Source organism: Poecilia latipinna, unplaced genomic scaffold (assembly GCF_001443285.1).
Source record: "Poecilia latipinna isolate Pla-1442-1.1 unplaced genomic scaffold, P_latipinna-1.0 Scaffold169, whole genome shotgun sequence".
In the NCBI taxonomy this organism is placed as follows: domain Eukaryota; kingdom Metazoa; phylum Chordata; class Actinopteri; order Cyprinodontiformes; family Poeciliidae; genus Poecilia; species Poecilia latipinna.
The window spans coordinates 71,013-94,433 of NW_015112785.1; the positions used below are offsets into that span (position 1 = coordinate 71,013).

The following is a 23,421-nucleotide window of genomic DNA, read 5'->3' on the forward strand; positions in this document are numbered from 1 at the left end:
TTTTTTAATTAAGCTCCAGGTGAAATTTTCTCCCCAAAAAATTTTTTTTTTTTTTTTTTTTTTTTTACATAAAAGTGATTTTATTTAACACCTTTAATGATCCAGAAGCTATTACCGAGGCTTACATTTGTCCCAGTGTTGGCTAAAGTGTGTTTACGCTTTGAACCACTCATTCAGCCCAGGCCGTGATCACAGACTCCTGTTTATCTAAGGAAAACCTTTCATCTGGTCAGCCACCATAAAACCTATCACCAGACTCAAACGCCTGAACCAGCACAATAAACCCTGAGCAATCTTCTGAACAAGATCTTGCAAAAGGAAGCAGAGCTCTGCTGTCAGGCAGGAGATGACTGGACAGATTACTCTGTGGTTTATTTGGTTTCACTTTAGCAAGTAAAAATTTTAGGAGACGTTAATGACGTGTTTGTGTGGCGTTGGTTTGTTTAACTTGCGGCCACGCTACCTACTGAAAGAAGAAACTCTTCAGCTTTCATGGTAGGATAAAATCCAGTTTGGTTTTGGTATCTGTCACAAAACAATAAACAAAAAAACCAAAAAAAAAAAAGCCTTTTACCGTGTTAATTTACGAGGAACGACGAGAGAAAGCAAACCGAGAGAGCCGGGCAGTTAAATGTTTCTGTGTTCTCACTTACGGCCCCATTACTTCCCAAACAGCCGCATCCTCAGATCTTACAAGCAGCTGTCACATCTGCTATGTGAGAAATGGAATAACTTGCCTATTGGCCTTTACGTATCCGCTCGCCTTCTTCTAATTGTGCGGCGCTGCGTGTTTGGACCCGGCGCTCGTCTGTTTTCCATCATATCCCTTGTCGGGTAAGCCGTTTGCTCGTCTATCGGGAGCGGTCCAGAAAAAAGACCTGGAAGATCAAACCCCATAACCCAAAGCAGAGACGCGAACACGCTGACCTTTGACCTGACGTAACAGTGCTGTCCCGCTGCTCGGGATAAAAGTTTCACTGACGCAGCGTGTTGGCGCTGGGAAACGTTTGACGTTCATGTTTGACTCAGAAAATGAAAATCTTTGAAGTTTTATCCATCTTTTATGAATAGAAACTACTGGGTTTATTGAAATAAAATTTGAAGTTTTGTAACATTTCGGTGATCTTTCAGTTTGAAAGACTACATTTGTGTTTTTGAGGTGAAACAAAAACGGACGGAGAGCATTTCTGAACATGAATTGTCAAGTTTTGCCTGTAATTCTTAGATTTCTGAACGAAATTTGATTGTATTCTGACTTTATTTTGTCCTCCATCCCAGCTTTAAGTCTTTTAATGCAGATAATTCTGTAGTTTACTGTTTTTCACTCTCAGTCCCACAGATATTTGTATCTCTACAATTTGCATTTCATGCAGCCTCAAACTTATGCTAAAAATCCCAAACTAACTTTTTTTATCTCTCCCCTCTGAGAAAATCCTCTTATAAAGGACAGCCCAAGATAAAACCATGGAGCTACAAATTACAAGTTACCTGAGAGAAATCATTAATGGCAAGCTTGCTTTTAAGTTTCATGCTAAATTTAATGATCTAAAATGTTTTGAACTACAGAAACCAGATGTTGTAGGTTTGCACTGACAGATTTGAACACTGCTCTGTTCAAACCATCATTATTTTATAACCTGACTTTACTTTAAACTTATCTTTATTGTTCACAGAGTTGGTAGCAAGTGTAAAATTGAGCAGCGTATTTGATGATAAAATGTAAAGTTTATTGCTTGTTTCATAATTGGTGGATGTATTTTGCTTTTATCCGAACTTTGAACTGCCTTGTCGCCGAAATGTGTTTTACAAATAAACTCGACTTTGACCTTTGCCGCTGGAAACCGGGAAATGCATTTTCTGTAGCCACTCTACTGATTTGTAGAAAAGCATATTTTTCTTTAGAGAAGCAATCACTGGATTCCTCTCAGGTGCAATGAGTTTCTCTCACTTTCATCTCTGGCTGACAGTGAACAGCAGCAGCTTTACGGTCATCGGCAGGCCTGAGACATGTGAGTGCTCTCTCAGCACGCCGCTGCGTTGTGGGGTCTGGAAACCACAGCAGAGGCTCTATGGATGGATGGGCAGGGGGTTTTTTTCCGCAGCGTAAGGTTTCATTATCCATGACGGAGTGCAGTGGGATCCAAATTCAAGGATTCTATTCTGCCAGGAAGTCCAGTTCCACTTCAGCATCCGATGCATCAAAACAAAAAAAAAAAGGGGGCAACAATGTGCATAATTACATGCTTGTTTGGAGTCCCGCGTACAATCAGAGACATGCACCCGCATGCCGGCGTCTCCCAGCCACACAGCTCTGTTTCAGTTCAGCTCATCAAGATGTGAAGCTGGAGGCTCTCCATCAGATCCTGGAGAGCTGCAGAAGACGTGAGGACTCACATCTGTCCCTTCAAGCTTTGTTTACAGCCCTCATTATGCAGCATCCTGTCCATGTCTGCTCACTTAGGAGAACAGACTCCATTCAATAAAATGCTTAAAACCATATAGATGGACATCTATGGATCGTATAAAACACCCAGTCGTCGTCACTTCGTCTCTTTCACTTCTAGGCAAAAACAAAAAAACAAAAAAAGCAGAGTACTACTTTGACCATTTGTGGTGAATAAAGTAAGTCAAGTTAAATCTTTTGGTCAAATTTTGAAACATTTTTAATATAGAAATGTAGACTTAAAGAAGTTTGCGTTTTAATGCTCATTAAGCAGTGGCATCCCTAAAAGGTGGCTGGCGGGGGGACGAGGCCCCTGGAAAAATGCTGGCCACTCCACTTTTATGAATCATATTTAGCTGAAACAAATGAATATTATTATCTTCTTTAAAATTAATAAATAACACTTTACGTAACACATATGTGAGAGTTGTGATTCTCATTTACTACAATTGAGAATCAAATTAAAATGTCCCAAAACTGATTTTTAAAAAATGTAAACAAATCTGCGGTCTGTCGGCCTCCATTTTGTAACTGTACAGTACGAACATAAATACTACATATAATTTAACTGCACACTATTGATTCTGGTAAGACACCCGAGACAGTTAAGTCAAAACTTAAAAATAAAAAAAAAATTATTACAACCTCTCGTCAAAGCAAAACACCAAAACGGAACCACAGTAAAATGGATTAAAAAAAGATTAAAGAAAGTGATTTTAAACACAGGTTGTCATAGTTACAAAGTCCTTGAGGGGGACACAAACAAAAGGAAACAAACTGCGGCAGACAGCAAAGCTTCTACATTAGAAACAGTTGTGTACTGAAAGAAACAATCGATTTTCTTCTCTTTTTAGTTCAAACGTAACTATGCATTTAGATCTGATGAAATATGACTCCACACCATCCGGGCCTTGATTGCAGAAACCTCCAAACTTCACCTTCTTCTTGATTTTTCTTTGGCTTGCTTTGCACACAAGAAATAGAGAATCACAGAAGTCAATTTTAAGATCTGCAGCTTCTCTCTCTTTTTTTTTTTTTTTCTTTCAGCACAACTTTTCCTTCCTCCTAATTGTGGTCCAGATGTGAGGTCTAAACAGATTCGTAATAGTTTAATCACGGAGCAGACAATGAAAGTCCCATGGAGCCTATTAAGGACATGAACCAGGCATCGAGGACAGGAACCGGGCCAGAGGACAGGAACCTGGCCAGAGGACAAGGAGTCAGCGAGACGAAGAGAGGAAAAGTGGGGGGGGGGGGGGGAAGAGCGGTCTGTGTCCTAGCAAACAATAACACAACACTCAGCTGAAGCGTGCAGCATTACTAGCCCAGCCGTAGGGAGCTCTGCCACTCACAGTGGGGCTGGCACTGACTGGTGGGCAAACTGCCGGTGTACTGGTTTCGGTGTGTGGTGGAGAGGAAAACCCGCCAGATGATGGAAGAGATCAAATAAAGATACAAAAAGATGAAATCTGGAAAAGAAACATTACATGAAAAGAGAGAACGCCACCCCTAGAGCTGTCCACTGACTCCCAGCCAACACGCTTGCAATCAGGGAAGTCTCCTCTTCTTCTCCTCCCCTGCTCTCACCTCCTCTCCCGGGACCCACGCCTCGCCCTCCTGAGAAAGTGGGACTCCCCCCTCTCCGTTTCTGCTCCCTCCCACTGAAGCTTTAACTGCAGCCGCAGTGGAGCTGGAGGACACAGTCGTGCGCTGGATTGTAAAGGAGGAAGAGAGCGCAAGCCATTCCTGAAGCCATTCTTGAAGCCATGGACGTCAAGCTGCTGGCGCTAGTGACTCTGCTGGCCGTGGTCATGCAGGTTCCCACTGCAAATGGTGAGTCTGGACTGGCAACTCTGGGGAGGTTTCAGGTCACTTTGCTGGTTTGGTGATTCTTTAGACATTTTTTTTATGAAGAAAGCTTATCCAGTATGTTGTTTTGGTGAACATATGGATTTAATGGAGGAACTTTCACTTTTTATGGTTTCAATCTGCATGAGAAAAGCGAGTTTCCATTTTAATGTGGAGCTTGTACCATCTGGGTACTTACATTAATTGGACATGTTTTCCAGATTTTGCACGTTTGTTTCATTATTTTTCACTCATTGCAAACACGAGGCATGGCTTTTGGATCAGAATATTACTGCAGCTCTGTGATAAATTTCAAGAAATTTGAGTTTTTAGATGGCAGACTGTTATTCTAAAAGAACTCTGTTGTTATTTTTCTACAAGTTTGCATCGCGTTGCAGTGATAAATGATGATGGGAGGTGCTTTAAATATTACTTTTTCTACCTGTTTTCATTCTTTAGTAGATCAGTTTTGACCGCTTTGTTTTATAATCATGCTTTTTCACAAACTGTTTTCTCTAGCACTGAGGCAAATTGATCCATTGGTTCTTAAAGTTTTACCTCAAACTAAAGGTGATGTGTACATAAAATGGTCTGATGGAGCTTGAAGTGAAAACTCACTTTATTTGTTTATGTAGCACCAAGTTATGTAAAGTCAACCAGGATTATTTCATATCTATGATATTAACGCTTTAGTTTATTTTGTTTTATAAATTGAATGAATTAATGAAGAAATCATTTATTTATATTTAAAGATAGAATCAAAAAGTGCTGTGAGATCATTTTTTTAAATCTTAAGACAAAATTAGGGGCTTAAAAGTGCAAAACATATAAAATATAAGAACATGGAAGAAGATAAATGACATTATTACTATAAATTCAAAGTCCTACTAACTGGAATACAGAAAAACAATGAATATGTCCAATATTTTTGGTTGAAACATTATTTCAAATCGGATTTCCTGCCTTCACTTCCACAGTAAAGTCTAGAATCTTAAATCTTGAGCGCTGCCTTCGCGCTGAGCCCCCATTAATCTCCTACGAGTTAACCTCTGGGCTGCCGAGTCGCCCGCCGCTGCTGCTGCTACTTTGTGCTACAGCTTGTCGTTTCAGCCCCAACGAGAGCCCCCTCCAGCATATTAAAGCCTCGGGTCTATGTATGAGCGTATATTTGTCTTTTACTCTTTGCTTTCTTATAATTAGTTTCTAATTAGGGATAAAGAGTGAAGTGGGGAAAGCAGTGGGCCCTTTGCTTGTGGCCCCGGTGCTGCAAGCTGCATAATAATCCCTTAGTTTGCATGAGAAAGAAGTCTGAACGGGTGTGAATCATTAGGCTGAAATTACTGAGGATTTAGCCATTTGTGGAAAGACATTTGGTGTTTAGGATTATATATATATATATATATATATATATATATATATATATATATATCCCACAGCAAATGTTTAAAATGTGAAATTATCTGCTGTAAACGGGCTAAGTGTTATATTTTGTGTATTCTCAAAGACATTTTTAAGCTGTTCAAATTACAAAAAAAGCCAAATGAGCAACTACATGCAGTAACAGTTGCATGTCTGTTTTCCTCGGTGCTCAGCAGGTATCCACAGCGCTGATTTGTAATAATTTTAAGAATGCGCTTGAGCTGGTTTCCACACAGCCTGCTGATGCCGTTTCAGCTCCAGAGGACTTTTTATGAGAAAAAAACAAAAACCAAAAAAACCGCCGAGGGAGGAATATTGGAAAAGGTCGAGGACCCTTTTCCCTTTAGAGTGGCTGGGCTAAATGCCGCTGCAATGAAAGGCTAAAATTCTGCACCTGCAGTGGTGTGAAAGAAAGAAAAGAAGTGGCCATAAAGGGCTAATCTCTTTTTAATTAACATGTCCTGGAAAAAAAAAATAGTAGCTAAACTCATAAATCCTCCATGCTTTGTGAAAATTTGTTACAGTAGATTAAACATGCTCACTGAAGAAAGAGGCGCATTAATGCTTGAATTTGTAACGGAAATGATTTTATTTCAGTTTAATTTTGGCGCCTGCTGCTGATTTGCTTATTGACTTTATTGCTGCCTGCTTGCAGCTTTGTGATGAGTTTTTGGTTTGTGTTGTCTGCTTGCAGCCAAGCCCATCAGTCTGGTGGAGCGCTGCTGGTGTCGCACCACGCTCAACACCGTCTCTCAGCGCTCCATCAAGGAGCTCAAGTTTCTCCACACCCCCAACTGCCCCTTCCAAGTCATGTAAGTAATGCTTATCTCTGAGAAATGACTTTCCCACTTTCTAATTGTCTGATCTTCTCACTAATTTGTACAGATTTCTATGTATTAATGACTTAAGCATCAGGTAATCTGGGGAAAGTATAGTCAAATCCCAGAGTGCATTTTGGATGGAGCTTAACTTGTCATTTTTTTCTGTGAAGAACAGTTAAAAGCAGCTTATGCATTTAAGTAATAAATCATTCTAGAGGATTTTGATGCTTTAGTTTTATGCTAAGTTCTCAAGAAAGGTGTAAAATATGCATCTAGCTTGAGTAAGAGTTTCATGGATTTGCATGATTTCTTACATTTCAAATATTATTTAAAACAACAATGTTCACTAAAGTTCAAGAAAGTCAATTCAAGTTTTCCATGAAAGCAACGTTAAAGACCAACTTGTGCAACAATATATGTTATCGTCAGTCATATTTAATTTCTGTGCAATCAGCCTCCTGCAGGCTACGCAAGGCATTGTAAGAAAATTTAAGATGGAAATAAGTATAACTTCTCACCCAAATTTTATGACCACATGTTTAGTCAAAATGCGACATAGCTATAATTAGCTTAGCCCTAACTACTTAGCAAGTAAACAACTCATGTTAGCTTAAATGTGCAAACTTGTTCCGTAGTGCAATTCTGTAAAACAATCCATTTATATTAATATTATTATTAACAGCACCAGTTATTTTTCTGAATGAAGTGTGAATGCTGGACAAAGCTAGCAGCACTCTGTGCTAGCTGGTCAAAACGCTCATGCTAGCTTAGGCGAACAAACAGGTTCAAATCTCATCTCTACAAACACCAACATAACATTATTACACAGCATCACTTTGTGATCTTACCATTTCCTGCGGCTGCTCAGTGAACCTTGGATCAGTTTAAGTTTCAGAAAAAGATGAGGCTGCTCCTCCTGTCCACCCCAGCAAACATGGGCTTTAATTTTTAATCCAATGCTAAAGTCACAACAGTGTAAACCCAGCAGTGTAGGAAAAAGGATTTACGAAGCGGTTTTTGTGCATTTTCACTATTTTTGACCGACGTGTGTTGATGTGTGGGGTAAATGTGAGGCCTGGTGTTGATATCCTTTGACTCGCTTCCTGTATGAAGAGATTAAAACAACACAATCCACTCAGAGAGAGGAAAGCCGCGGCGGGCCGAGCTCGAGGGGACCATTTATGTTTGTAAAGGAAGCAATCATTAAGGGTCAAAGAGATTACCTTTGTATTACTGCTGACCCCTTGTGTCCCTGATCCTCTCTTTTTTGTTATTTATTTCCCGCCTCAAACTGCCTCAGCGACGATGATTGATGTAATGTCACTGGTCTGGAACGTATTAACTAGAAAGTCTCATCACTTCCTGGCTAGAGAAGAGTGGACAGCAGACGCCTCGCAGCCAAAAGGCTGAAAAGCTTCAGGGCTTCTGCCAAAAAAAGAGGGAAAAGGGGTAAAAAAAAACAAAAAACAAGGGGTGACCAAATGGCAAAAAAATGTCACAGAGGACAAACGGCTCTCTGGCCAGGCCAGAAGCGTCTCAAACCCACCGTCCAGGGTGTCTCTACTGGAGCAGATGTAAGAAAGCTGGAAACACTACACCTCCAAAAAAACAGAACGTCCTCCCCCATGCGTCCCCCCATGTGCCATCATCCTCACGGACCTCAGCATGCTGTTGATATTAACTTGCTGTGAAGTAATTACTACCTGCTGCTGCTGGAGCTCCGCCCCACAAATTCCAGCCAAATCAATTAGGGTTCAGCCTCTCAGAGCGTCTTCCTCACTGGACGAAGGGAGACGCATCAAACCATAGAGAGCTTCTGAATGGACGATCTGGAAAGCCCCAGTGAAATGTAACAGAAAGGGAAGGGGGAGAAGAGGATACATCCCCTGAGGAAAAGCAAACAGAGATCCGGTTTCTGGGCCGCTCGGCCTCCCGGCTTCACGTGTTGGTTTGAGGGATTTGATGTTGATGTTTGTACGACCGACGCTCCTGGAGGACACTGCAGGCGAAGGGGCAATGCGTTCCTCCTGCTAATGTGTGTGGGAGCATCTGAATGGGGTGGACGGGGTAGGGAAGAGCGGGGAAGAGGGTCGCAGTCTGAGGAATGTGTTGAATTTACAGTTGTGTGACAGAGAGACAGAGGGAGGAGGAGAGCGGGGCAGAGAGGTGCTGCACCTCCGAGCTGTTGGCTCCCAAACGCGACCTTTCGGCACCGGGGTGTGATATCAGCCACATGTTTTAAGAGGAGGTGAAACCTTACAGCCTGACCCCCCCAACCCTCACTGTCCAGTCTGATCTGAAACTCAACCGGACAAGAAAGCTAATCCCTCCACCGCCTTTTCACCGACAGACCTGGAACACCAAGAAATCAGGATGAATAAACGTAGTTTAAGGAACTACAAAAGTGTAAAGTGTCTCTACATTGGTTTATTGTATATTAGAGCTTTTCGCTGTAAAAATATTCAAATTACATAAGAAAGAAAGAAACCTCAAGTTACTAACTCCCCCTAAACCCTTTGTCGCCCTTAATTATTCCTCTTCAAAATGGGAAAGATAAGAGAAAGTGACACTCAAGGAAGGCTGTGTGTGTAAATTCTTGTGAATCAGCAGACAAAAAAAAACAACAACTTGAATAGTGAAATTCAAGGGCGGATGAGGGCGCACGTTTATTTTACCTCCATGTTTGGAGCAGGATGGTGAGAAAAATGATTTAAAAGAAAAACTGTAAAGCTCCTGAAATAAGACTGCAGCGTGATATTTTGCTCCTCCAGCTTTTACACATCGATCGTGTTGCGAAACAGTTTCCTGTTGTCATCTGCATAAATTAACTTTAATAGTTACAGGAGAGATGCCTCCTACGCAACTAAATGAACGATTTTCAGAGTGAAAATTCATTAACATATTTTTGACGCAGTAATAATAACATCATGAGGAAACTGGAAGTACTGGAAGTGAAAACCTGTATTAAAAAAAGCTTCTCTACGACATCATATTTGATGGGATGAGGAAACTAAATAAAAACAACAACCAGAGGATCTGTTTGTGTGAAGGTGACAAAAAGGAACGACTCGTTTACAGTGAAACATGGCGGAGGTCCGATTGTGTTTGACTGCTGATTGGCTTTGATGCTTCCGTTACTGGAGGAAATAAGGGATTAAACGGATAATACAAAAGCAACTATTTTTTGTAAACTCGGGTTCATAGTTAAATCGTTCCGCAGACCGCCGGCGGTGAAAGAAGCAGACAAAAGAGCATGGAAATGTGATTAAAGAGGAAGAGATGGAACGTTTTAAACCTGGCCAGCAATGATTCCCACTATAAATCCCAGTAGGGGCTTTGGAGGCAAACTGAGATCTAACATTACAAGAAGACTTGAGTTTTTTTTTTTTTTTCCTAAAGAACCTGAACACGTCACAGAAATGCGAGACAGAAAAGTGTGACAAGCATTTTGATGTCTGGAGGAATTGTTTATTAATGCCAAATTATAAGTAAATGAGTCAACAGTTTGAGTTACAGTGTCTGTTTCACTATAAACGTTTTAGACGTTAACGATCAGAACTGTACGAGTTATGTCATTTTAATTACATTTCAAGAGCACGTATGCTTGAGCCATATTTCCCCTATTGAATAAAATAATCTGGATTCAAGCCGGCAAAAAAATCACAATGTCTACAAGTAAGAAGCGAATATTTCATGTAAGAAATTCACACCAAACCAAAACAGAAGAAAGTTTTAAATGAAATCGAGGCGATCCAGAGATGCCAGATCTGTGAGGACGTTTAATGTGCTTTGCAGAGACATTTTTACAGAGAGAGTTCAGTGTCATCGCTGATGTGAGTGGAAACAGAAAGCTGCGATTTTTCCCAAACATACAGAAACCTGGAGTAATAACGTAATCCGTCTCGTTTAAACAGGACATGCTGAGATTCTCTAGAGACGAGGGGTTTTGGAGCAAAACCGTGCGGGACATATTTATGGCACTACACGTGCAATTTAGTATTAAAATCCCTTCGATTTATTCAGCAAAACTTGAACCGTGGATAGATTAGCTTTTAATCAGCAGATAAGGAAAGTTCTGCTTCCTTGTTCTTTGAATGAAACACTGATAAGGTTTGATTTAGTATTTCCCCTTCAACATATTAGAACAACCAGTAATCCCTTTCTGACAGGGGAGGTTTGAAAAATGATCAATCAACTGACAAGCAATTTAAGATAATAAAGTGAACGTCACTTTATTATTCATTAAGGCTTTCTTTGTCACGGTTGCAGGTGTTTTAAAGTAGATATGGGCATGTTTATGCTTCTTACATGAACAAAGAAGCATATTTCTGCAGCAATTTCCAGATTTATGAAGACCCTAAAATAATTTTGCCTCAACAAAAATGACCTATAACCAAAAGAAATTGGTCTTAACACACCGGGAAAGTTTCCAGACTATCAGAGCAACTTTGAAACAGCAGAAATAATCAGTAATAAAATGTTTCTGTTGCATTTCATTCGGGTTGCTGGCGGTACGAGGGTTTTAAAAACAAAAAATGATGGATTCTTTAGTTTTCTTTAGTTTATTCAAACTAAACATTTGAGAACAAATATGTTTAATGGAATCCATCGCCAAGATAAATTCATTTTAAGAGTCTTTACACATCATTAGGGGTTGCTGTTACATTGTATCTGTTTCACTTCAACAAGATCTCACTGAAGGTTTTCGTAACACACCCAGCAGAAAAATTAATAAACCTGCAACGATTTTCTTTTTCTTTTTTTTTTGTAAAACTTTGATTAAAATAATCATTTGTAGACACTCCCTCTCTGCTGCGCATCGTCACCAAGATGCAGGGGATGGAAAAAAAAAATGTCCTGCAGCATAAATTTGCCTCCATGATGTCCTTGAAGCTGATTTATAAGACGCTGCTTGGATGAGACTCAGAACCTTCCTCTCTATCTCTTTGTGTAAACACACGTGTTAGCAGAGAAACTGGAGAAGTAAATGTCCATCTGCATGTCGAATGGTAATAATCACAGACGATAATCACAGACAAATGGTTTGTAATTTATGGGTTTTTTTGTTTTTCTTCCGTAGTGCTAAGCTGAAGAACAACAGGGAGGTTTGCATCAACCCTGAGACCAAGTGGTTGCAAGGATACCTGAAGAACGCCATCAACAAGTAAGAACAAAAATAAAAAATAAAAACCTTTGCCGTTGACGAATGATCCCTCACAAAACAAGAAATATGCGGCTCTGCTCACACGGGTTTAGATGAAAGAAATAAACTTTTCACATTCCCGCTTACAATTACTGTCTGAAACTGTTTATGAGCAGCAGACGGGCTATAGGAGAAATAATTTGCACTAATTTATGAACAGACTTAAATCTTCCGCTGCGATTCGTGCGCCTTTGTTTCTGCAAACCTGCTAAACATTTAATCCAAACTTCACATATGTTTGAGAGCAGATGTTCAGTATTTACCTTCGTCCTGCACATTTCCACATTTACGTCTTTGCTAACTGCATGTTATCAGAGGCGTATGAAATGCATCTTTGAAATGTCGGGAAAAAAAAGACAAATCTTGATTTTTTTTTGGTCAAATCACAAAAACCAAACCCTAAGCTTTTCATACCTCTGCTTATCTCCCCAGGGTGAAAAAGTCCAAGAGACGCAACACCAAGAAAGTCTAAGCTGCAGAGAAAGGGGCATGGAGCGCACCGCCTCCGAGTCTGAACCCCCCCAGGTCAAACCTCCGTACCTCCCTGACACTGCTTTGGATGTATGCAAACACGCTGTACCCTACCTACCTGTCCACCTCTGTGGACCGCTTGCAGAAGCAGCACTTCACCTCCAAACCTGCACTGACCGCACCGCTGTCTCTCCCCCTGGCCCCCCAACCCAACTGGGTGAGGAGTCGTCTTCTAAAATCCACACAAGCTCCACATGCAGTGATGAAACTTTGAAACAGCAGGATGCAAACAGAAAGTGTGTTTTTTTTTTGTTGTTTTTTTTGTTTTTTTTTGGTCTCTGAACGAGGATGAATTGAACTAACTTTGCTTCTGTGATTATAAATAGTCAGGGTTTTTATTTTTGTTACACCTCTGTAAAGAGAAACCTCAAGCTTTCCAACTCACAAAAGCTTTGTGACTTCATAACCTCTTGAACACTAATAACGTCTCCAAGAGGACGCTCACGCACCGACGCATCAGTTGCGCTTTGGTGAAATGAAGAAGTGCTTAATTTGCGAACGCCAAAGGGAACTCATGCGAGGCAAACGTGTCTCCCTTTCTACTAAAATTCACCACGTTCTCAACAAAGATTCCCAGGTTTCCATCTCCTCCCACACTTCTTCTTCTTCTGTCACGAAAATCACCTGCATGTTCTCCATCACCATGTACTATAAATTTCCCCTCTGGCCTCCATCTTCTCCTCCTCCTTCGACGACAGAATGCGGGTTTTCCAGACACGACCGCTGAATTCTAGCGGCCGCTGATGGTCAGAGGCGAGCCGGGCGTCCATGTTTGATGGAGCCTCGCTTCGTTTAGAGGAATCCTCCACTGTGCTGACACCAGCCTCACGGTGCTGCTGTATGTTCACAAAGAGGAGCCAGAGCCATTTATACGACTGTGTATCACTTTTTTTTTTCTTCTTTTTTTATGTAAGAGGGAACATCTACTAACAACTGGGAGATAAGATAAAGTCTTAAGCATTTACTGACAACGGGACTTTTGCCAGACAAAGTTGAAGCCATGCAAGGGAAAGAACATATTTTTGTTAAAACAATTTAGCAACAGAAAACACGTCCACCTCAAAAATCATGGATTCTTCTATGATCTTANGGAGGGAGGGGGGGGGGGGAGGAAGGGGGGGGGAGAGGGGGGGGGGGGGGGGGGGGGGGGGGGGGGGGGGAGAGCGGTCTGTGTCCTAGCAAACAATAACACAACACTCAGCTGAAGCGTGCAGCATTACTAGCCCAGCCGTAGGGAGCTCTGCCACTCACAGTGGGGCTGGCACTGACTGGTGGGCAAACTGCCGGTGTACTGGTTTCGGTGTGTGGTGGAGAGGAAAACCCGCCAGATGATGGAAGAGATCAAATAAAGATACAAAAAGATGAAATCTGGAAAAGAAACATTACATGAAAAGAGAGAACGCCACCCCTAGAGCTGTCCACTGACTCCCAGCCAACACGCTTGCAATCAGGGAAGTCTCCTCTTCTTCTCCTCCCCTGCTCTCACCTCCTCTCCCGGGACCCACGCCTCGCCCTCCTGAGAAAGTGGGACTCCCCCCTCTCCGTTTCTGCTCCCTCCCACTGAAGCTTTAACTGCAGCCGCAGTGGAGCTGGAGGACACAGTCGTGCGCTGGATTGTAAAGGAGGAAGAGAGCGCAAGCCATTCCTGAAGCCATTCTTGAAGCCATGGACGTCAAGCTGCTGGCGCTAGTGACTCTGCTGGCCGTGGTCATGCAGGTTCCCACTGCAAATGGTGAGTCTGGACTGGCAACTCTGGGGAGGTTTCAGGTCACTTTGCTGGTTTGGTGATTCTTTAGACATTTTTTTTATGAAGAAAGCTTATCCAGTATGTTGTTTTGGTGAACATATGGATTTAATGGAGGAACTTTCACTTTTTATGGTTTCAATCTGCATGAGAAAAGCGAGTTTCCATTTTAATGTGGAGCTTGTACCATCTGGGTACTTACATTAATTGGACATGTTTTCCAGATTTTGCACGTTTGTTTCATTATTTTTCACTCATTGCAAACACGAGGCATGGCTTTTGGATCAGAATATTACTGCAGCTCTGTGATAAATTTCAAGAAATTTGAGTTTTTAGATGGCAGACTGTTATTCTAAAAGAACTCTGTTGTTATTTTTCTACAAGTTTGCATCGCGTTGCAGTGATAAATGATGATGGGAGGTGCTTTAAATATTACTTTTTCTACCTGTTTTCATTCTTTAGTAGATCAGTTTTGACCGCTTTGTTTTATAATCATGCTTTTTCACAAACTGTTTTCTCTAGCACTGAGGCAAATTGATCCATTGGTTCTTAAAGTTTTACCTCAAACTAAAGGTGATGTGTACATAAAATGGTCTGATGGAGCTTGAAGTGAAAACTCACTTTATTTGTTTATGTAGCACCAAGTTATGTAAAGTCAACCAGGATTATTTCATATCTATGATATTAACGCTTTAGTTTATTTTGTTTTATAAATTGAATGAATTAATGAAGAAATCATTTATTTATATTTAAAGATAGAATCACAAAGTGCTGTGAGATCATTTTTTTTAAATCTTAAGACAAAATTAGGGGCTTAAAAGTGCAAAACATATAAAATATAAGAACATGGAAGAAGATAAATGACATTATTACTATAAATTCAAAGTCCTACTAACTGGAATACAGAAAAACAATGAATATGTCCAATATTTTTGGTTGAAACATTATTTCAAATCGGATTTCCTGCCTTCACTTCCACAGTAAAGTCTAGAATCTTAAATCTTGAGCGCTGCCTTCGCGCTGAGCCCCCATTAATCTCCTACGAGTTAACCTCTGGGCTGCCGAGTCGCCCGCCGCTGCTGCTGCTACTTTGTGCTACAGCTTGTCGTTTCAGCCCCAACGAGAGCCCCCTCCAGCATATTAAAGCCTCGGGTCTATGTATGAGCGTATATTTGTCTTTTACTCTTTGCTTTCTTATAATTAGTTTCTAATTAGGGATAAAGAGTGAAGTGGGGAAAGCAGTGGGCCCTTTGCTTGTGGCCCCGGTGCTGCAAGCTGCATAATAATCCCTTAGTTTGCATGAGAAAGAAGTCTGAACGGGTGTGAATCATTAGGCTGAAATTACTGAGGATTTAGCCATTTGTGGAAAGACATTTGGTGTTTAGGATTATATATATATATATATATATATATATATATATATATATATATATCCCACAGCAAATGTTTAAAATGTGAAATTATCTGCTGTAAACGGGCTAAGTGTTATATTTTGTGTATTCTCAAAGACATTTTTAAGCTGTTCAAATTACAAAAAAAGCCAAATGAGCAACTACATGCAGTAACAGTTGCATGTCTGTTTTCCTCGGTGCTCAGCAGGTATCCACAGCGCTGATTTGTAATAATTTTAAGAATGCGCTTGAGCTGGTTTCCACACAGCCTGCTGATGCCGTTTCAGCTCCAGAGGACTTTTTATGAGAAAAAAACAAAAACCAAAAAAACCGCCGAGGGAGGAATATTGGAAAAGGTCGAGGACCCTTTTCCCTTTAGAGTGGCTGGGCTAAATGCCGCTGCAATGAAAGGCTAAAATTCTGCACCTGCAGTGGTGTGAAAGAAAGAAAAGAAGTGGCCATAAAGGGCTAATCTCTTTTTAATTAACATGTCCTGGAAAAAAAAAATAGTAGCTAAACTCATAAATCCTCCATGCTTTGTGAAAATTTGTTACAGTAGATTAAACATGCTCACTGAAGAAAGAGGCGCATTAATGCTTGAATTTGTAACGGAAATGATTTTATTTCAGTTTAATTTTGGCGCCTGCTGCTGATTTGCTTATTGACTTTATTGCTGCCTGCTTGCAGCTTTGTGATGAGTTTTTGGTTTGTGTTGTCTGCTTGCAGCCAAGCCCATCAGTCTGGTGGAGCGCTGCTGGTGTCGCACCACGCTCAACACCGTCTCTCAGCGCTCCATCAAGGAGCTCAAGTTTCTCCACACCCCCAACTGCCCCTTCCAAGTCATGTAAGTAATGCTTATCTCTGAGAAATGACTTTCCCACTTTCTAATTGTCTGATCTTCTCACTAATTTGTACAGATTTCTATGTATTAATGACTTAAGCATCAGGTAATCTGGGGAAAGTATAGTCAAATCCCAGAGTGCATTTTGGATGGAGCTTAACTTGTCATTTTTTTCTGTGAAGAACAGTTAAAAGCAGCTTATGCATTTAAGTAATAAATCATTCTAGAGGATTTTGATGCTTTAGTTTTATGCTAAGTTCTCAAGAAAGGTGTAAAATATGCATCTAGCTTGAGTAAGAGTTTCATGGATTTGCATGATTTCTTACATTTCAAATATTATTTAAAACAACAATGTTCACTAAAGTTCAAGAAAGTCAATTCAAGTTTTCCATGAAAGCAACGTTAAAGACCAACTTGTGCAACAATATATGTTATCGTCAGTCATATTTAATTTCTGTGCAATCAGCCTCCTGCAGGCTACGCAAGGCATTGTAAGAAAATTTAAGATGGAAATAAGTATAACTTCTCACCCAAATTTTATGACCACATGTTTAGTCAAAATGCGACATAGCTATAATTAGCTTAGCCCTAACTACTTAGCAAGTAAACAACTCATGTTAGCTTAAATGTGCAAACTTGTTCCGTAGTGCAATTCTGTAAAACAATCCATTTATATTAATATTATTATTAACAGCACCAGTTATTTTTCTGAATGAAGTGTGAATGCTGGACAAAGCTAGCAGCACTCTGTGCTAGCTGGTCAAAACGCTCATGCTAGCTTAGGCGAACAAACAGGTTCAAATCTCATCTCTACAAACACCAACATAACATTATTACACAGCATCACTTTGTGATCTTACCATTTCCTGCGGCTGCTCAGTGAACCTTGGATCAGTTTAAGTTTCAGAAAAAGATGAGGCTGCTCCTCCTGTCCACCCCAGCAAACATGGGCTTTAATTTTTAATCCAATGCTAAAGTCACAACAGTGTAAACCCAGCAGTGTAGGAAAAAGGATTTACGAAGCGGTTTTTGTGCATTTTCACTATTTTTGACCGACGTGTGTTGATGTGTGGGGTAAATGTGAGGCCTGGTGTTGATATCCTTTGACTCGCTTCCTGTATGAAGAGATTAAAACAACACAATCCACTCAGAGAGAGGAAAGCCGCGGCGGGCCGAGCTCGAGGGGACCATTTATGTTTGTAAAGGAAGCAATCATTAAGGGTCAAAGAGATTACCTTTGTATTACTGCTGACCCCTTGTGTCCCTGATCCTCTCTTTTTTGTTATTTATTTCCCGCCTCAAACTGCCTCAGCGACGATGATTGATGTAATGTCACTGGTCTGGAACGTATTAACTAGAAAGTCTCATCACTTCCTGGCTAGAGAAGAGTGGACAGCAGACGCCTCGCAGCCAAAAGGCTGAAAAGCTTCAGGGCTTCTGCCAAAAAAAGAGGGAAAAGGGGTAAAAAAAAACAAAAAACAAGGGGTGACCAAATGGCAAAAAAATGTCACAGAGGACAAACGGCTCTCTGGCCAGGCCAGAAGCGTCTCAAACCCACCGTCCAGGGTGTCTCTACTGGAGCAGATGTAAGAAAGCTGGAAACACTACACCTCCAAAAAAACAGAACGTCCTCCCCCATGCGTCCCCCCATGTGCCATCATCCTCACGGACCTCAGCATGCTGTTGATATTAACTTGCTGTGAAGTAATTACTACCTGCTGCTGCTGGAGCTCCGCCCCACAAATTCCAGCCAAATCAATTAGGGTTCAGCCTCTCAGAGCGTCTTCCTCACTGGACGAAGGGAGACGCATCAAACCATAGAGAGCTTCTGAATGGACGATCTGGAAAGCCCCAGTGAAATGTAACAGAAAGGGAAGGGGGAGAAGAGGATACATCCCCTGAGGAAAAGCAAACAGAGATCCGGTTTCTGGGCCGCTCGGCCTCCCGGCTTCACGTGTTGGTTTGAGGGATTTGATGTTGATGTTTGTACGACCGACGCTCCTGGAGGACACTGCAGGCGAAGGGGCAATGCGTTCCTCCTGCTAATGTGTGTGGGAGCATCTGAATGGGGTGGACGGGGTAGGGAAGAGCGGGGAAGAGGGTCGCAGTCTGAGGAATGTGTTGAATTTACAGTTGTGTGACAGAGAGACAGAGGGAGGAGGAGAGCGGGGCAGAGAGGTGCTGCACCTCCGAGCTGTTGGCTCCCAAACGCGACCTTTCGGCACCGGGGTGTGATATCAGCCACATGTTTTAAGAGGAGGTGAAACCTTACAGCCTGACCCCCCCAACCCTCACTGTCCAGTCTGATCTGAAACTCAACCGGACAAGAAAGCTAATCCCTCCACCGCCTTTTCACCGACAGACCTGGAACACCAAGAAATCAGGATGAATAAACGTAGTTTAAGGAACTACAAAAGTGTAAAGTGTCTCTACATTGGTTTATTGTATATTAGAGCTTTTCGCTGTAAAAATATTCAAATTACATAAGAAAGAAAGAAACCTCAAGTTACTAACTCCCCCTAAACCCTTTGTCGCCCTTAATTATTCCTCTTCAAAATGGGAAAGATAAGAGAAAGTGACACTCAAGGAAGGCTGTGTGTGTAAATTCTTGTGAATCAGCAGACAAAAAAAAACAACAACTTGAATAGTGAAATTCAAGGGCGGATGAGGGCGCACGTTTATTTTACCTCCATGTTTGGAGCAGGATGGTGAGAAAAATGATTTAAAAGAAAAACTGTAAAGCTCCTGAAATAAGACTGCAGCGTGATATTTTGCTCCTCCAGCTTTTACACATCGATCGTGTTGCGAAACAGTTTCCTGTTGTCATCTGCATAAATTAACTTTAATAGTTACAGGAGAGATGCCTCCTACGCAACTAAATGAACGATTTTCAGAGTGAAAATTCATTAACATATTTTTGACGCAGTAATAATAACATCATGAGGAAACTGGAAGTACTGGAAGTGAAAACCTGTATTAAAAAAAGCTTCTCTACGACATCATATTTGATGGGATGAGGAAACTAAATAAAAACAACAACCAGAGGATCTGTTTGTGTGAAGGTGACAAAAAGGAACGACTCGTTTACAGTGAAACATGGCGGAGGTCCGATTGTGTTTGACTGCTGATTGGCTTTGATGCTTCCGTTACTGGAGGAAATAAGGGATTAAACGGATAATACAAAAGCAACTATTTTTTGTAAACTCGGGTTCATAGTTAAATCGTTCCGCAGACCGCCGGCGGTGAAAGAAGCAGACAAAAGAGCATGGAAATGTGATTAAAGAGGAAGAGATGGAACGTTTTAAACCTGGCCAGCAATGATTCCCACTATAAATCCCAGTAGGGGCTTTGGAGGCAAACTGAGATCTAACATTACAAGAAGACTTGAGTTTTTTTTTTTTTTTCCTAAAGAACCTGAACACGTCACAGAAATGCGAGACAGAAAAGTGTGACAAGCATTTTGATGTCTGGAGGAATTGTTTATTAATGCCAAATTATAAGTAAATGAGTCAACAGTTTGAGTTACAGTGTCTGTTTCACTATAAACGTTTTAGACGTTAACGATCAGAACTGTACGAGTTATGTCATTTTAATTACATTTCAAGAGCACGTATGCTTGAGCCATATTTCCCCTATTGAATAAAATAATCTGGATTCAAGCCGGCAAAAAAATCACAATGTCTACAAGTAAGAAGCGAATATTTCATGTAAGAAATTCACACCAAACCAAAACAGAAGAAAGTTTTAAATGAAATCGAGGCGATCCAGAGATGCCAGATCTGTGAGGACGTTTAATGTGCTTTGCAGAGACATTTTTACAGAGAGAGTTCAGTGTCATCGCTGATGTGAGTGGAAACAGAAAGCTGCGATTTTTCCCAAACATACAGAAACCTGGAGTAATAACGTAATCCGTCTCGTTTAAACAGGACATGCTGAGATTCTCTAGAGACGAGGGGTTTTGGAGCAAAACCGTGCGGGACATATTTATGGCACTACACGTGCAATTTAGTATTAAAATCCCTTCGATTTATTCAGCAAAACTTGAACCGTGGATAGATTAGCTTTTAATCAGCAGATAAGGAAAGTTCTGCTTCCTTGTTCTTTGAATGAAACACTGATAAGGTTTGATTTAGTATTTCCCCTTCAACATATTAGAACAACCAGTAATCCCTTTCTGACAGGGGAGGTTTGAAAAATGATCAATCAACTGACAAGCAATTTAAGATAATAAAGTGAACGTCACTTTATTATTCATTAAGGCTTTCTTTGTCACGGTTGCAGGTGTTTTAAAGTAGATATGGGCATGTTTATGCTTCTTACATGAACAAAGAAGCATATTTCTGCAGCAATTTCCAGATTTATGAAGACCCTAAAATAATTTTGCCTCAACAAAAATGACCTATAACCAAAAGAAATTGGTCTTAACACACCGGGAAAGTTTCCAGACTATCAGAGCAACTTTGAAACAGCAGAAATAATCAGTAATAAAATGTTTCTGTTGCATTTCATTCGGGTTGCTGGCGGTACGAGGGTTTTAAAAACAAAAAATGATGGATTCTTTAGTTTTCTTTAGTTTATTCAAACTAAACATTTGAGAACAAATATGTTTAATGGAATCCATCGCCAAGATAAATTCATTTTAAGAGTCTTTACACATCATTAGGGGTTGCTGTTACATTGTATCTGTTTCACTTCAACAAGATCTCACTGAAGGTTTTCGTAACACACCCAGCAGAAAAATTAATAAACCTGCAACGATTTTCTTTTTCTTTTTTTTTTGTAAAACTTTGATTAAAATAATCATTTGTAGACACTCCCTCTCTGCTGCGCATCGTCACCAAGATGCAGGGGATGGAAAAAAAAAATGTCCTGCAGCATAAATTTGCCTCCATGATGTCCTTGAAGCTGATTTATAAGACGCTGCTTGGATGAGACTCAGAACCTTCCTCTCTATCTCTTTGTGTAAACACACGTGTTAGCAGAGAAACTGGAGAAGTAAATGTCCATCTGCATGTCGAATGGTAATAATCACAGACGATAATCACAGACAAATGGTTTGTAATTTATGGGTTTTTTTGTTTTTCTTCCGTAGTGCTAAGCTGAAGAACAACAGGGAGGTTTGCATCAACCCTGAGACCAAGTGGTTGCAAGGATACCTGAAGAACGCCATCAACAAGTAAGAACAAAAATAAAAAATAAAAACCTTTGCCGTTGACGAATGATCCCTCACAAAACAAGAAATATGCGGCTCTGCTCACACGGGTTTAGATGAAAGAAATAAACTTTTCACATTCCCGCTTACAATTACTGTCTGAAACTGTTTATGAGCAGCAGACGGGCTATAGGAGAAATAATTTGCACTAATTTATGAACAGACTTAAATCTTCCGCTGCGATTCGTGCGCCTTTGTTTCTGCAAACCTGCTAAACATTTAATCCAAACTTCACATATGTTTGAGAGCAGATGTTCAGTATTTACCTTCGTCCTGCACATTTCCACATTTACGTCTTTGCTAACTGCATGTTATCAGAGGCGTATGAAATGCATCTTTGAAATGTCGGGAAAAAAAAGACAAATCTTGATTTTTTTTGGTCAAATCACAAAAACCAAACCCTAAGCTTTTCATACCTCTGCTTATCTCCCCAGGGTGAAAAAGTCCAAGAGACGCAACACCAAGAAAGTCTAAGCTGCAGAGAAAGGGGCATGGAGCGCACCGCCTCCGAGTCTGAACCCCCCCAGGTCAAACCTCCGTACCTCCCTGACACTGCTTTGGATGTATGCAAACACGCTGTACCCTACCTACCTGTCCACCTCTGTGGACCGCTTGCAGAAGCAGCACTTCACCTCCAAACCTGCACTGACCGCACCGCTGTCTCTCCCCCTGGCCCCCCAACCCAACTGGGTGAGGAGTCGTCTTCTAAAATCCACACAAGCTCCACATGCAGTGATGAAACTTTGAAACAGCAGGATGCAAACAGAAAGTGTGTTTTTTTTTTGTTGTTTTTTTTGTTTTTTTTTGGTCTCTGAACGAGGATGAATTGAACTAACTTTGCTTCTGTGATTATAAATAGTCAGGGTTTTTATTTTTGTTACACCTCTGTAAAGAGAAACCTCAAGCTTTCCAACTCACAAAAGCTTTGTGACTTCATAACCTCTTGAACACTAATAACGTCTCCAAGAGGACGCTCACGCACCGACGCATCAGTTGCGCTTTGGTGAAATGAAGAAGTGCTTAATTTGCGAACGCCAAAGGGAACTCATGCGAGGCAAACGTGTCTCCCTTTCTACTAAAATTCACCACGTTCTCAACAAAGATTCCCAGGTTTCCATCTCCTCCCACACTTCTTCTTCTTCTGTCACGAAAATCACCTGCATGTTCTCCATCACCATGTACTATAAATTTCCCCTCTGGCCTCCATCTTCTCCTCCTCCTTCGACGACAGAATGCGGGTTTTCCAGACACGACCGCTGAATTCTAGCGGCCGCTGATGGTCAGAGGCGAGCCGGGCGTCCATGTTTGATGGAGCCTCGCTTCGTTTAGAGGAATCCTCCACTGTGCTGACACCAGCCTCACGGTGCTGCTGTATGTTCACAAAGAGGAGCCAGAGCCATTTATACGACTGTGTATCACTTTTTTTTTTCTTCTTTTTTTATGTAAGAGGGAACATCTACTAACAACTGGGAGATAAGATAAAGTCTTAAGCATTTACTGACAACGGGACTTTTGCCAGACAAAGTTGAAGCCATGCAAGGGAAAGAACATATTTTTGTTAAAACAATTTAGCAACAGAAAACACGTCCACCTCAAAAATCATGGATTCTTCTATGATCTTATATATATATATATATATATATATATATATATATATATATATATATATATATATATATATATATATATATACACACACACACACACACAGAGAGAGAGAGAGAGTCCCATCCACATTTATTGGCACTTTTGCTGAAGATGTGCAAAAAGTCCTAAAAGGCATCAATTACATGTTGCTGTAACATAATCCCACTCTGAATAATTTGCAGCAATTGAATAAAAGGTTAATTGGTGGCAGGATAAACTAGATCCAACTGTTTTTATTGCTCTGACTGAACAATTAGGCAGATTTTAGTAAGTCGCTGTATTTTGCTGCCTGACGTTAATGGCACGAGTCTTTCCGACCTT

The 23,421-nt window shown here is 40.8% G+C and overlaps 2 protein-coding genes across 2 annotated transcripts; both read left to right on the plus strand.

The window, feature by feature from the left end:
- The first annotated feature begins 4,111 nt into the window (after positions 1 to 4,111).
- Positions 4,112 to 13,274, plus strand: LOC106945951 (stromal cell-derived factor 1-like). Its single transcript, XM_015029971.1, has 4 exons — positions 4,112 to 4,276; positions 6,405 to 6,522; positions 11,612 to 11,695; positions 12,167 to 13,274. The coding sequence occupies exons 1-4, from the start codon at positions 4,210 to 4,212 to the stop codon at positions 12,204 to 12,206; spliced, it is 309 nt and encodes a 102-aa protein (XP_014885457.1). The 5' UTR covers positions 4,112 to 4,209; the 3' UTR covers positions 12,207 to 13,274.
- Positions 7,006 to 22,995, plus strand: LOC106945950 (stromal cell-derived factor 1-like). The gene is made up of 6 exons (XM_015029970.1): positions 7,006 to 7,010; positions 8,794 to 8,797; positions 13,902 to 13,997; positions 16,127 to 16,244; positions 21,334 to 21,417; positions 21,888 to 22,995. Exons 3-6 carry the CDS (start codon positions 13,931 to 13,933, stop codon positions 21,925 to 21,927), a joined length of 309 nt encoding a protein of 102 aa, XP_014885456.1. The 5' UTR covers positions 7,006 to 7,010; positions 8,794 to 8,797; positions 13,902 to 13,930; the 3' UTR covers positions 21,928 to 22,995.
- Positions 22,996 to 23,421: the final 426 nt, after the last annotated feature.